Source organism: Kogia breviceps, chromosome 3 (genome assembly GCF_026419965.1).
Source record: "Kogia breviceps isolate mKogBre1 chromosome 3, mKogBre1 haplotype 1, whole genome shotgun sequence".
NCBI lineage: Eukaryota > Metazoa > Chordata > Mammalia > Artiodactyla > Physeteridae > Kogia > Kogia breviceps.
Window position 1 is genome coordinate 61,695,471 of NC_081312.1, and position 15,817 is coordinate 61,711,287.

General features: G+C 38.1%; 1 protein-coding gene across 1 annotated transcript in view; it reads right to left on the bottom strand.

Moving 5' to 3' along the window:
- The window catches only part of TTC6 (tetratricopeptide repeat domain 6), a 217,405-nt gene that overhangs the window by 117,104 nt on the left and 84,484 nt on the right, over positions 1 to 15,817 (bottom strand). Inside the window, exon 6 of the mRNA XM_059055640.1 lies at positions 4,063 to 4,204. Within this exon, the coding sequence (XP_058911623.1) occupies positions 4,063 to 4,204 (142 nt within the window). The remainder of the gene's footprint in view (positions 1 to 4,062; positions 4,205 to 15,817) is intronic.

Below are 15,817 nucleotides of genomic sequence, written 5' to 3' on the forward strand. Positions count from 1 at the left end.
TCTTGCAGGAACGTGAAAAGAATATGCATTCTGCTCTTGTTGGGTGTTCTGTACATCTTGCTAGTGTTCTGTACATTTCAATTAGATACTGTTGGTTGATGGAGTTATTGATTTTTCTATATCCTTGCTGATTTTCTAAGTGTTCTACCAACTATTTAGAGAGGGATGTTGAAGTCTCCAAGTATAATTGTGGAATGGCCTATTTGTCCTTTTAGTTCTACCAGTTTTTGCTTCACATATTTTGCAGCTGTTTTGTACACACACTCTTTAACCCTACTATGTCTTCCTGGTGGATTGACCTTTTTATCATAATATAATGCCTCTCTCTGTCTCTGATAAGTTTCTTTGCTGGGAAGTCTACTTTATCTGATATCAATATAGCCACTCTTGCTTTTCTTTGATTAGTGTTTGTACATCTGTTTTTACCCTTTTACTTTCAACTTCTCTAAGTCATTATATTTGAAGTCAGTTTCTTGTAGACACTAAATAGTTGGTCATGTCTTTTAACCCACTCTGTAAGCTCTGTAACTTAACTGGTGTATTTAGACCATATATATATATTTTCTTTTTACATCTTTATTGGAGTATAATTGCTTTACAATGTTGTGTTAGTTTCTGCTGTATAACAAAGTGAATCAGCTATATGTATACATATATCCCCATATCCCCTCCCTCTTGAGCCTCCCTCCCACCTTCCCTATCCCACCCCTCTAGGTGGTCACAAAGCACCGAGTTGATCTCCCTGTGCTATGCTAAGTGCTAAGTTGATCTCCCTGTGCTATCTTCCCGTGCTATGATCTCCCTAGCTATCTATTTTACATTTGGTAGTGTATATATGTCAATGCTACTCTCTCATTTCATCCCAGCTTCCCCTTCCCCCCAACACCGTGTCCTCAAGTCCATTCTACACATCTGCATCTTTGGTCCTGTCCTACCCCTAGGTTCAGTACCATTTGTTTTTTTAGATTCCATATATATGTATTAGTGTATGGTATTTGTTTTTCTCTTTCTGACTTAACTTCACTCTGTATGACAGACTCTAGGTCCATCCACCTCACTACAAATAACTCAATTTCATTACTTTTTATGGCCGAGTAATATTCCATTGTATATATGTGCCACATCTTCTTTATCCATTCATCTGTTGATGGACACTTAGGTTGCTTCCATGTCCTGGCTATTGTAAATAGTACTGCAATGAACATTGTGGTACATGTCTCTTTTTGAATTATGGTTTCCTCAGGGTATATGCCCAGTAGTGGAATTGCTGGGTCATATGGTAGTTCTATTTTTAGTTTTTTAAGGAAACTCCATACTGTTCTCCATAGTGTCTGATGTATTTAAGTTAGGGATTTTGTCTGCCATTTCATTTTTCTTTTCTCCTTGTTCTCTCTTGTTTCTTTTGTTTCTCTGTTTTATTTTCCTGCTTTCCTATTACATGAACATATTTTAGAATTCCACTTTTATTTATCTATGGTATTTTTGAGTATATATCTCTTTGTATAGCTTTTTAGTTTTGCTCTAGGTATTACATTATATAAACATAATAAACATAACTTATCAAAGTCTACTGATGTCTCCAATTTACCAGTTCAAGTGGTGTGTAGAAACCTTACCTCCCTTTATGTCTCTTTACTCTTCTCCATTTATAACACAGTTGTCTTAAACATTTCCTCTATATACATTTAACAGCATAATTTTTTTTCAACTGACAGACATAATTCAGAAAACTCAAAAGGAGAAGGAAACTCTATTGCATTTACCTGTGTTTTCGCTTTACATGTTTTTGTTCCTTTTAGATATTCCGAGATTTTTTTTCATCATTTTTTTTTTCATGTTTAGAGAACATCTTCTAGCCTTTCTTGTAGTGTAAGTCTGCTGGGTGACAAACTCTCTTAGTTTCCTTTCATCTGAAAATGTCTTGATTCCCTTTCATCCCCGAAGGATATCTTCTCTGGATATAGGACTCAGGGCTTACAGTTCTTCCCTTTCAGCATTTGAAAAATGTTCCACCACTTACTTCCGGCCTCCATGGTTTCTGATGAGAAATCCACTGCCATTCAAATTGTTTTTCTCCTGTAGGTAACATATGACTTCTCTCTTGCTGCTTTCAAGATTTTTTTCTTTGTTATTAGTTTCCATAAGTTTCACTAGTAAGTGACTTGGTACAGATTTCTTTGGATTTTTCTTGCTTGGAGTTTGCTCAGCTTCCTGAACATGTAGGTTTAAGTCTTCTGCTAAATTGGGGAAGTTTCCAGTCATTATTTCTTCCTATACGTTTTCAGTCATCCCTCTTTCTCCTCTTCTCCTTCCAGGACTGTGATAACACAAATGTTAGATCTTTTGTTTTACTCCCACAAGTCCCTGAGGGTCTGTTAATTTTTTTTTTCAGTCTGTTTCTCTTTGTTGCTCAAACTGGATAAATTCTATTGTTTTATCTTCAAGTTCACTCCCTGTTTCATCCATGCTACTTTTCAGCCCATCTGCTGAGCATTTTATTTTAGTTACTATATTTTTTCAATTCTAAAATGTCTTCAATTTCTTTAGTATGTATCTTCAATGTCTATACTAAGACTTTCTATTTCCTTTCTGAATCTTTCTATTTTTTTAAAATTTGTTTCAGGTGTGTTCATAATTATCACTGAAGCATTTTTAGGATGGTAGCTTTAAAATCATTGCCAGATAATTCTAACAACTCTGTTATCTAAGCAATAGCATCTATTGATTATCTTCTTACATTCAGTTTGAGACTTTCCTGGTTCTTGGTATGATTAGTGATTTTCAGTTGAAATTTGGACATTTGGGGTATTTTGCTCTGAGGCTCTGGATCTTATTTAAACCTTCTGTTTTAGCTGACACTCTGCTAGGCTTCCTCTGGTACCACCACAGTGGGGAGGGAGAGGAGTGGCTCATTACTACTAGATGGGGATGCAAGTCCAGGATCCCCATGTGGTCTCAACTAACACAGTAAGAGGGGAAACCTCATTACCACTTTATTAAGGTGAAAGTCCCAGCCCCAAAAAGCCTTCATTGATACCACCCTAGTAGGGGTATTACAGTGCCTTCTTATACTCTGGGCAAGAGTAAAAGTCTAGTTTTCCTACTAGGCCTTTGCTGGCAGAGGTGAGGAAAGGACCAGGGCCACCATTTTTTCAGTGTTTGGCTAGGGTAGAGTAGTTATTGTTGAAAAGTTTTGTCTTGCTAGGCTGTCCCTTTCCTGGTTCTTTGGCTAGAGGGAGTAGGCTTTTGTTCGGACTGTTGTGGTTTTTTTTTCTGTCTTTACCTTGTTTTCTTTCTAGGTTACCAATTTTTTCAACTCTAAGTCTAGAATATGTGAAGCAAAAAAGAAAACCCAAGGAACTAACTCGCCACTGTGCCATTTGTTAGGTCCCAAAGTTCCTAGTTAGTGCCTTAGTCTCTCCACCTTTTAGATCTGTCCTGTTTGTAACACCCAGGTTTTTACCTGTACTAAGCAGGAAGAATAGGAAAAAGTAATTCTACTGCATCATCCCCAGAAGTGGAAGTCTCACAACTAAGTTTCAAGAAACTACCACTTGTAAAGTTTTGGTATATTATTAAAGGAGAATATCCATAATTATGTTAAAAGTCTATTAAAATAATCTCTTCTTTTCCAACTACATATCTTCATGAAGCCAGAATTTTCCTCATATATATTTCAACCAAAACAACCTACCACAAAATTGAATGCAGAAGCAAACATAAGAATCCAGCTATCATCTATTAAGCCAGACATTAAAGAGATTTGCAAAAAAAATACAATCCTAGTTTTACACTACTTTTCTGTTTTAAAAAATATAACTATTTTTCATAAAAATACATTATGTTAACATATATGACTTTGTTACTGTTATTTTTAATTTTAAAAAATAAACATTTAAACATTTTCCCAGTTTTAATTTCCAACACTGTAAATGTCAATAGATATAACCCACATAATTATTGAAGTCCTCAAAAATTTTTAAGAGTATAAAAAGGGTCCTGAAACCAAACAGTTTGACAGCTTGTAAGATAGAGAAAACTAATATTAAAGGAAGTTCTTACTCCCTCTCCCGAGAGTTGAAGGTATGGTTTGTGAGCACTCCGTCCAGTTCCTGGTGCTAATTCAGGTGGTATCGCTGGTCTTGTTGGAAGGACAGCAACATATTCTTGATTGTCACCCATAACAGGAATTCCTTGCAGTATTCTACAGGGTTTTTAATAACAACAAAAAAAAATGTTCTTTAAGTCATTGATAAATCAAAGGGTGTTCTCTCTCATTTTATATCTCTACCAAAATAAACACACTGACGTTTGATATCTGTACTAAATAGATATTGTGCAGAAGTCAGATAATCCAAAATGGGAAATAATTCAAGAATAATTGTTTGCTTCTGAATGCATTTTAGTAGTAATCTTTTGGTTTTGGTTTACAATATTGGAATAATAAATTCACTCTATGAAAGCCTCATTATAAAAGAGCTAAAAAGTTCTCTGCCTTCTGATCCCTAACCTGACCCTCACTCCAAGTCACAGGAAATGGTTTCATTTCTTAGACTGAGGCAAAGCATCAGCCTAAGCAGAACTGCCTTCTCACATTAAGGTTTTCCCTTCCTGATTCATATCTTGCCAAGATGAACAGAAAACTGTTATGGCATTAGGTCTTTATTTCTAGGCTACAAACTACATATACATAAGAATATACATAGGAGGTTTAAAACTTATCAACAAAAACCTAAATAAAACCAAGAGATGAGGTAAATCAAAATCTGAAGGCAAATGTGTCATTAATGACTGACTTACAGACTCCTTGAAAATACATTAGTTTTTGTATTGCAGCACTTACTGTAAAAGAAATATAAAATGAGTATAAAGTAGACCTACACAGACTATAGCTATATTTCAATTTCACTTGTAAGTAGAGCCACTGTTCCCTCTAACTTTTTGTTATACCATTATATGAAGAGACAATCACTTTATGAGCCACCAAATGTGAAGACAAAGCACACACATATCAAATTGACTACTTAACGATATGCTGAAATCCTTAGATTCCATCAAACCACCTCTTAAAAATCAGGCCCACCCAAAGCTAGGCTGGAGAAGACAGGGCTTTGCCAAAGTAGGTTCACAGGAAAAAAGTTTCCTATCTCACCCAGTCAAATATTTGAATTCAAAGAGAAGATAAAGCTCAACTCCTAGCACAGAGGACATAACAGATTGCCATTCGACATCCAGTCCATCCTCCGTCCAATACACTTTCCCCAACTGCTGAGGATGGGGAGGTGAAGACCCTCCTGCAGCCAGTGTCCTAGATGTGTTTTAGGATCTACTAACCACTTGCACTCACATACAGTTTGGAAGGAAGAAGGTTCTGATGTTCCTGCTGGCAAGCAGTCATGGCGATGTTGAGTTCTTCTGTGGCAGGGTTCCAGTTACTTCTTTTGTGGGTAGCCTTTTTTTGCCAGTGAGCATTCAGACAGACATAGCAAGGCTCCAGAGTCAAAAGCTGTGACACTAGAGGCCACACGATCCCTGAATTTCAACTAAGGTGGTTTGTTGCCAATGTTGGCCTCCAGATTTCCCACCTTCCTGACTATGCCAGAAGGAGCAGCAGCTTTGGCAGCCAGTTAAATGTGCTGTATAAAGTCATCTTTGGAAAACCCTCCCTGCCTAGAGCCCATTCTTCCCTTTATGCTTAAAATATCTAAAAGTATTTCTGTTTTCTGAACTGAATCCTGACTGATATATCCAGGAAAAACAAAAGAGCAGGTAATTCTATTGTCTAAAATCATGAGCAAGAGAATACATATATCAAAATCAAGGAGGAGAGGGGTGATTTAAGAAGCTATCTTGAGGCACTGCTATATTTTTATCTGTTCATAAGCCAGAAACAAAGTAGTCAGAATCATTCACATATTATTGTCTTTTCACATCCCAAATGTGCATCAAAGAAATAGAAATGCTATTTGGTTGGAAGGAAAGTGAAAGAAGTCACTAGCCATTTTAGAGTGCATAGCTCTGTAGACATGAACTGGGGGCCTTAGTGGAAAGGCTACCCAAGGTTAGCAACTGTTCCTGTCTGACAAAGATGAAATCACTTGCTTTGAAATTTTTGTCCAGATTTTCCCTGCTTCCTTCTTTATTTCCAGAGAAAAGAACCAATCCTTTGTAGAGATCTCCCCTTTGGAGACCATCACCATCTCAGTGGTTCAGGACGAAAATCTCTTCATCTCCAACCTCTCCCTCACCCCCAACAGTAATCACTAGTCCTGATCCTTCTCCCTCCAGTGTTTCTCCATCCTGTTGCATTTTCTCTCAGCTAAGTCCTATGATAACATCTTTGCTGTCCCTCACCTGCAGACTTTGCCACCTCCAATCCATGTTACAGATCCATGACAGAGGTGTCATCAGCTACCCCCTTCCAAATACTTCAGTGACTACACACACAGGGTAAAACCCAAGCTCCTGAGCCTGGCCATCAGGGTCCTCCACAGTCTGGGAACCATCTACCTTACCAAAACTACTTCCCTCCCCAACACCTGGCCCAACCTATATTCACTGCACAAAAGATGCTCTAGGTGCTGAGATTACTATAGGTGCAATAGGGGAGACAGGCAAACTGAACTACAGTGCAGTGTGGCTATGAAAGTGTTGAAAATAAGACTTTCAGACCTCAACTGTTCCATGAAGCCTTTACAAATGTCCCTCTACCCAGCCAAATTCATCTTTACCTCCCTAGTTTCTCTGGTGCATTTGATCTACAAGTTCATTATAGAATATATTACATTTTATTCTGTATATTTTTCATAGTAGATTACAGGCTGGTTGGGGTGGGAGAGGCATGATTCTTATTCATTTTCTGTCTCCCTTGAATGTGAATATAGTAGATACTGAACATGTATTGTTTAACACTGTGCTTGAAAAATCTCACAGCCGAAGTTAGCCCAGACCCTGTCCTGAGAAACTGAGATTCATGGGTTAGCATGATGTACTGCACTGCTTATCAAAGTGTGTTTCCTAACCAGCATCATTAGTATCACATAGGAACTTGCTAGAAATAAAAGTTCTTGAGCCCCATCACACTTAATGAATTAGAAGCTCTGGGGGGGGGGAACCCAGCCTTCTGTGTTTTAAACAGCCTTACAGTTAATTCTGATGCACAATGAAGTTTGAGAACCATGATGTACTGCAATCTTTCCTAAAAGAGCCTGATCATAAGAATATCCTGGGATACTTGTCAAATCTATAGCTTCCCAGATATCTCCTCTGGAGATTGTAGTTCAGTTGGTTTGGGATAAAGCCTAAGAACTGATACACTTAAACAACCCAGATGGCCCTTATACTCAGGGGAAGCCTAAAACGCACTGTTATAGTGAGAAGAGCTAGCCTTTAGAATGAGGAAAAAACCAGGATTTTAGCCTTAGTTTGGCCACTTGATGTGCTGTGTTGGATAAGTCACTTTTCCTTCTTAAGTCTCAGTTTCCTCACCTATGAATAGCAACAGCAATGGGATCTTTCAGGGTCTAACACTTAGAAATAATATATGTGAAGAGTTTGCACAAATTACAAAAAAACACCAGTAAGTGGTTGATATTACAATCATTTCTGTTATTATGACTGAAGAGACTGAATGAAGTTAACAAGCCCATCTCTCTCAGAGTGAGTTAAACCTCCTTCCCAGTCAACACTGGTCTCCCATGGGGCCAGAGATATAAAATGTTCTTCTTATTATAGGTTGTGTCAAAGAAGTTTGAAGAACATTTGCTCCAGGCTGTGAGCACTCTTAAAAATCTCCACCCACATCTTTTATGAGTTACACGAATATGACTGTGGGCTCCATACTGTGAAGTGTAGGGAAGGGTTCTCCCTCCTGCAACCCCCTCCCCTCCCTGGTGTGACTCTAACAGAGAAGTTCCCTCATCACATCTTCCCTATCCCTTCCTTAGAAAATGTACTGTGCTCCTTGGGGTACTAAATCTGAGGGAGCCTTCGCAGGATAAAGCTCACAGTCACTTTTACGCAACTCAGAAAACATGTGTTCAGGGATATTTTACGAGTGTTCAGGGACTTCCTTGGTGGTCCAGTGGTTAAGAGTCCGTCTTGCAATGCAGGGGACGCTGATTTGATCCCTGGTCAGGAAACTAAGACCCCACACGCCGTGGGGCAACTTAGCCCCTGCGCATCACAACTAGAGAGCCTGCAGGCCACAAGCAATAAGCCCGCACGCTCTGGAGCCCTCACACCACAACTAGAGAGAAGCCCGCACACCACAACAAAGAGCCGGCGGGCTGCAACGAAAGATCCCACATGCTACAGCTAAGACCCAATGCAGCCAATAAATAAATAAATAATTGCACAATCCACTTACTGGGTCACAACTGACAATTTAGAAAACAGTAACTTAAAAGAATGTTGTTTGAAAAGCAAACTCCTAGGTCTAGAAAAGGCTTTAGGAGTTCATCTTCTTGAAGATGCTAATCTACAAATAATTTTTTTTAGTAAAGTCTTTAAAATCTACAGCAGACGTAATGAATACTTTCAATACTTTAAAAAATTCAGGGAATATAGTCTTAATAAGTAATAAATCTAAAGGATAAGAGTGCAATTATACAGAATTTTTTTTTTTTTACAAAATATGATTAGAGAGGGGGTAATTTTATTTTTAATCATTGTAACTTCATTGCTACATGCAAACAGTGACATCTGGTGGAATGACATTGCTTTGCTTAAAAAAAATTCCAACTTTCAGATATTGGCAGTTATGAAATCAAACAAATTTCCAAATAATTTTTTTTGGTGTTTCCACATAAAACAAAAATACACTAATCTAATATCTTATCAAATATTGATAGTACATACTAATATAAATTTTCCATCCCAATTTGTATTTTTTAAAGTATGCTTAAGGCTTACTTAGGTATAGGGGCTATTTGTTGAAAATGAATATAAAAATAATCTAATTGAGGTTACCGTTGATTCTAGTCCTAACTCTGCCAAAACTGATGTGAGGTGCAAAGTTTTGCCTCTGTTTCTTCATAATATGAGACAGTTAGGCTAGGGGAAGGTTAACATCTCTTACAGCTCTGATATATGTGCTTCTGTCACACGTATCACCAGCGAGACCTCAAACAGGGATTAAGTCCTATACTCCTTGGTATCATTGTTGGGATCATGCAGCAAGGAACAAGGCCAAGTAAGGGGTGGGAGTGTGCTGGGGCTAGGATTAGACCTGACCATTAAGGAACGGCAGACAATGCAGGAAATAGGGACACTGGGGGAAAGTCAGTCCCAGATACCCACAGTGGAAGGAAATGTGAAGCAGAAGACAGAACACACTATTCCAAAGCCAGAGCTACAGACCACGGGTGGTGGTGCACTGCAAGCAGCATCAGAAAGGGCTAACATGGGATGATGGCACATTCTAGTGGGGAGCAACCAGTGACAGGGAATAAAAATAAAGGCAGTAGTCAGTGAGAGCTTTTAATAATTAAGTAATTGATATCAGGACAGTCTCCCTCAGTTTGCAGGCCCCAGCCTTGGCCCAGGGCTCAGAAACAGGATTTCAGTTCCTAAGAGGGATCAAACAATACAAGATAAAACCCTCACCCTAATAAGCAGAAACCTTGCTTCCAAAATTGGGTCACAATAGACCAAATACAAAACATCAACGGTGAGTAAAATGATTCTTCCTAGTTTGTATCAGCATTGGTTCTGAAAAGATGAGAATGAGTATTTGGAATGAAACATAAAGAGAAAAAAATAAGAGGCACTTTCACAAGTTCACAAAACAGTGGGATATAATGGAAATCACATTTAGAAACAGAGAGACCTGATTCTGAATTCCAGCTTTTACCAGCTATATAAATATGAACTAGTCAACCTCTGAACCACATTTTCTTCATTTGGGAAATAGAATGATTTTATCTATTAGATAGAGTTGTTGTTAATACTAGATTATGCAATAAATGCACAACAATACATCTTCTATTAGATAATTTTCTGCTTTCCTATTCAAATATTGCTATTTGGAAGGGGAGCCAGATAAAATCTTTCCAATGGAAGCTCATTTTATATAGTTGATTTTTGTAAACTATAAATAGTAAAGATAATAAGTCAAAATAATTACCAATATGTCTGTCCTTCAGTTTTAAAATAAAAATGCTCAAATGATTATAACCTGTCAAAACAACACCTTTAATATCATTTTTGCAAAATGTATGTATATGTAATATATGTACATGCACAGGAAAAAAACCTAGAATAATCTTTACCATAGTAATATAAAACTGCATCTCCTGGTTCTCCTACTTAATGTCTAAAAGTAGTACTCTAATGCTTCCAAAATGAACAATCAAGAACTGTCAGGTAGGCAAGCCCCACCCCTTGTGGAAGATTCGCTTCTCTCCCAGCTCAGAGGCACACTGGAACAGTGCCTTGCCCCAGGGGCCATCTAAGAGGCCAAAGGCTTACCTGCAGCAAAGTGGCCTTCTGTAGGTGAACCTGGGGCCCCAATCTGACATCTGCCAAGGGCATTTTCCTGGCTTGTTCAGCACTTCAGACAGGTCACTGAAAAAAGAATCCCTGAGAATTGCTGGACAACCTACTGGATCAAATAGTACTTCCAATACTTGCAGTTGCTCATGAGCCACATAGCTGATAGGATCTACGTGCTCCGGCCGGGTGTCAAGCATGAGCCACTGAGGTGGGAGAGCTGACATTCAGGACATTGCTCCACCAGAGACCTCCTGGCTCCATGTAATGTCAAACAGTAAAAGCTCTCCCAGAGATCTCCATCTCAACACTAAGACCCAGCTCCACTCAACGACAAGCAAGTGACATTACTAGACACCCCATGCCAAACAACTAGCAAGACAGGAACACAACGCCACCCATTAGTAGAGAGGCTGCCTAAAATCATAAGTTCACAGACACCCCAAAACACACCAATGGATGCAGTCCTGCCCACCAGAAAGACTAGATCCAGCCTCATCCACCAGAACATAGGCACCAGGCCCCTCCACCAGGAGGCCTACTGAACCAACCTTGCCAACTGGGGGCACATACCAAAAACAACGGGAACTACGAACCGGCAGCCTGGGAAAAGGAGACCCCAAAAACAGTAAGTTAAGCAAAATCAGAAGACAGAGAAATACACAGCAGATGAAGGAGCAAAATAAAAACCCACCAGACCAAACAAATGACAAGGAAATAGGCAGTCTACCTGAAAAAGAATTCAGAGTAATGATGGTTAAGATGATCCAAAATCTTAGAAATAGAATGGAGAAGATACAAGAAATGTTTAATAAGGACCTAAAAGAACTAAAGAGCAAACAAACAATGATGAACAACACAATAAATGAAATTAAAAATTCTCTAGAAAGACTCATAGCAGAATAACTGAGGCAGAAGAACAGATAAGTGACCTGGAAGACAAAATAGTGGAAATAACTACCACAGAGCAGAATAAAGAAAAAAGAATGAAAAGAATTGAGGACAGTCTCAGAGACCTCTGGGACAACTAAACGCACCAACATGCGAATTATAGGTGTCTCAGAAGAAGAAGAGAAAAAGAAAGGGAATGAGAAAACATTTGAAGAGATTATAGTTGAAAACTTCCCTAATATGGGAAAGGAAATAGTCAATCAAGTCCAGGAAGTGCAGAGAGTCCCATACAGTATAAATCCAAGGAGAAACACACCAAGACACATATTAATCAAACTATCAAAAATAAATACAAAGAAAAAATATTAAAAGCAGCAAGAGAAAAGCAACAAATAACATACAAGAGAATCCACATAAGGTTAAGACCTGATCTTTCAGCAGAAACTCTGCAAGCCAGAAGGGAGTGGCAGGACATATTTAAAGTGATGCAAGGGAAAAACCTACAACCAAGATTACTCTACCCAGCAAGGATCTCATTCAGATTTGACAGAGAAATCAAAACCTTTACAGACAACAAAAGCTAAGAGAATTCAGCACCACCAAACAGCTTTACAACAAATGCTAAAGGAACTTGTCTAGGCAGGAAACACAAGAGAAGGATAAGACCTACAAAAACAAACCCAAAACAATTAAGAAAATGGTAATAAGAACATACACATCGATAACTACCTTAAATGTAAATGGATTAAATGCTCCAACCAAAAGACACAGACTGGCTGAATGGATACAAAAATAAGACCTGTATATATGCTGTCTACAAGAGACCCACTTCAGACCTAGGGACACATACAGACTGAAAGTGAGGTGATGGAAAAAGATATTCCATGTAAATGGAAATCAAAAGAAAGCTGGAGTAGCAATTCTCATATCAGACGAAAAAGACTTTGAAATAAAGACTCTTACAAGAGACACTTCTAAAGAAGGACACTACATAACGATCAAGGGATCAATCCAAGAAGAAGATATAATGATTGTAAATATTTATGCACCCAACATAACAGCACCTCAATACATAAGGTAAATGCTAACAGCCATAAAAGGGGAAATCGACAGTAACACAATCATAGTAGGGGACTTTAACACTCCACTTTCACCAATGGACAGATCATCCAAAATGAAAATAAATAAGAAAACACAAGCTTTAAATGATACATTAAACAAGATGGACTTAATTGATATTTACAGAACTTTCCATCCAAACACAACAGAATACACTTTCTTCTCAAGTGCTCATGGAACATTTTCCAGGATAGATCACATCTTGGGTCACAAATCAAGGTTGGTAAATTTAAGAAAATTGAAATCATATCAAGTATCTTTTCTGACCATAACATTATGAGACTAGATATCAGTTACAGGAAAAACACCTGTAAAAAATATAAACACATGGAGGCTAAACAATACTCTACTAAACAGCCAAGAGATCACTGAAGAAATCAAAGAGGAAGTCAAAAAATACCTAGAAACAAATGACAATGAAAACATGACGACTCAAAACATATGGGTTGCAGCAAAGGCAGTTCTAAGAGGGAAGTTTACAGCAATACAGTCTTATCGCAAGAAACAAGAAACATCTCAAATAAACAACAAAACCTTACACCTAAAGCAATTAGAGAAAGAAGAGCAAAAAAATCCTAAATTTAGCAGAAGGAAAGAAATCATGAAGATTAGATCAGAAATAAATGAAAAAGAAATGAAGGAAATGATAGCAAAGATCAATAAAACTAAAAGCTGGTTCTCTGAGAATTGATAAACCATTATTATCCAGACTCATCACGAAGAGAAGTGAGAAGACTCAAATCAGTAGAATTAGAAATGAAAAAGAAGAAGTAACAACTGACACTGCAGAAATACAAAGGATCATGAGAAATTATTACAAGCAACTATATACCAATAAAATGGACAACCTGGAAGAAACTGACAAATTCTTAGAAAAGCACAACATTCTGAGACTGAACCAGGAAGAAATAGAAAATACAAACAGACCAAACACAAGCACTGAAATTGAAACTGTGATTAAAAATCTGCCAACAAACAAAAGCCCAGGACCAGATGCCTTCACAGATGAATTCTATCAAACGTTTAGAGAAGAGCTAACACCTATCCCTCTCAAACTCTTCCAAAATATAGCAGAGGGAGGAACACTCCCAAACTCATTCTACAAGGCCACCATCACCCTGATAACAAAACCAGACAAAGATGTCACAAAGAAAGAAAACTACAGGCCAATATCACTGATGAACACAGATGCAAAAATCCTCAACAAAATACTAGCAAACAGAATCCAACAGCACATTAAAAGGATCATACACCATGATCAAGTGGGGTTTATTCCAGGAATTCAAGGATTCTTCAGTATATGCAAATCAATCAATGTGATAAAACATATTAACAAATTGAAGGAGAAAAACCATATGATCATCTCAATAGATGAAGAAAAAGCTTTCAACAAAATTCAACACCCATTTATGATAAAAGTTCTCCAGAAAGTCGGCATAGAGGGAACTTAAACCTCAACAAAATAAAGGCCATATATGACAAAGCCACAGCCAACACTGTTCTCAATGGTGAAAAACTGAAACCATTTCCACTAATATCAGGAGCAAGACAAGGTTGCCCACTCTCACCACTATTATTCAACATAGTTTTGGAAGTTTTAGCCACAGCAATCACAGAAGAAAAAGGAATAAAAGGATTCCAAATCAGAAAGGAAGTAAAACTGTCACTGTTTGCAGATGACATGATACTATACATAGAGAATCTTAAAGATGCTACCAGAAAACTACTAGAGCTAATCAATGAATTTGGTAAAGTAGCATGATACAAAATAAATGCACAGAAATCTCTTGCATTCCTATACACTAACGATGAAAAATCTGAAAGAGAAATTGAGGAAACATTCCCAAATACCATTGCAACAAAAAGAACAAAGTACCTGGGAATTAACCTACATAAGGAGACAAAAGACCTGTGTGCAGAAAACTATAAGACACTGATGAAAGAAATTAAAGATGATAAAAACAGATGGAGAGATATACCATGTTCTTGGATTGGAAGAATCAATATTGTGAAAATGACTATACCACCCAAAGCAATCTACAGATTCAATGCAATCCCTATCAAACTACCAATGGCATTTTTCACAGAACTAGAACAAAAATTTTCACAATTTCTATGGAAACACAAAAGACCCCACATAGCCAAAGAAAACTTGAGAAAGAAAAACGGAGCTGGAGGAATCAGGCTCCTGGACTTCAGACTATACTACAGAGCTACAGTAATCACCACAGTATGTTACTGGTACAAAAACAGAAATATACATCAATGGAACAGAATAGAAGCCCACAGATAAACCCACATACATATGGTCACCTTATTTTTGATAAAGGAGGCAAGAATGTACAATGGAGAAAAGACAGCCTCTTCAATAAGTGGTGCTGGGAAAACAGCTACATGTAAAAGAATGAAATTAGAACACTCCCTAACACCATACACAAAAATAAACTCAAAATGGATTAAATGGGCTTCCCTGGTGGCGCAGTGGTTGAGAGTCCGCCTGCCGATGCGGGGGACACGGGTTCGTGCCCTGGTCCGGGAGGATCCCACGTGCCGCGGAGCAACTGGGCCCGTGAGCCATGGCCGCTGAGCCTGTGCGTCCGGAGCCTGTGCTCCGCAGCGGGAGAGGCCGCGACGGTGAGAGGCCCGCATACCGCAAAAAAAAAAAAAAAAAAATGGATTAAAGACCTAAAAGTAAGTCCAGACACTATAAAACTCTTAGAGGAAAACATAGGCAGAATACTCTGTGACATAAATCACAGCAAGATCCTTTTCGATCAACCTCCTAGAGAAAGGAAATAAAAACAAAAATAAACAAATGGGACCTAATGAAACTTAAAAGCATTTGCACAGCAAAGGAAAACATAAACAAGATGAAAAGACCAAGATGAAAAGAGAATCCTCAGAATGGGAGAAAATATTTGCAAATGAAGCAACTGACAAAGGATTAATCTCCAAAATATACAAGCAGCTCAAGCAGCTCAATATCATAAAAACAAACAATGCAACCCAACAATGGGCAGAAGACCTAAACAGACATTTGTCCAAAGAAGATATACAGGTTTCCAACAAACACATGAAAGGATGCTCAACATCACTAATCATTAGAGAAATGAAAATCAAAGCTACAATGAGGTATCACCTCACGCCGGTCAGAATGGCCATCATCAAAAAATCTATGAACAATAAATGCTGGAGAGGGTGTGGAGAAAAGGGAACCCTCCTGCTCTGTTGGTGGGAATGTAAATTGATACAGTCACTATGGAAAACAGTATGGAGGTTCCTTAAAAAACTAAAAATAGAACTACCATACGACCCA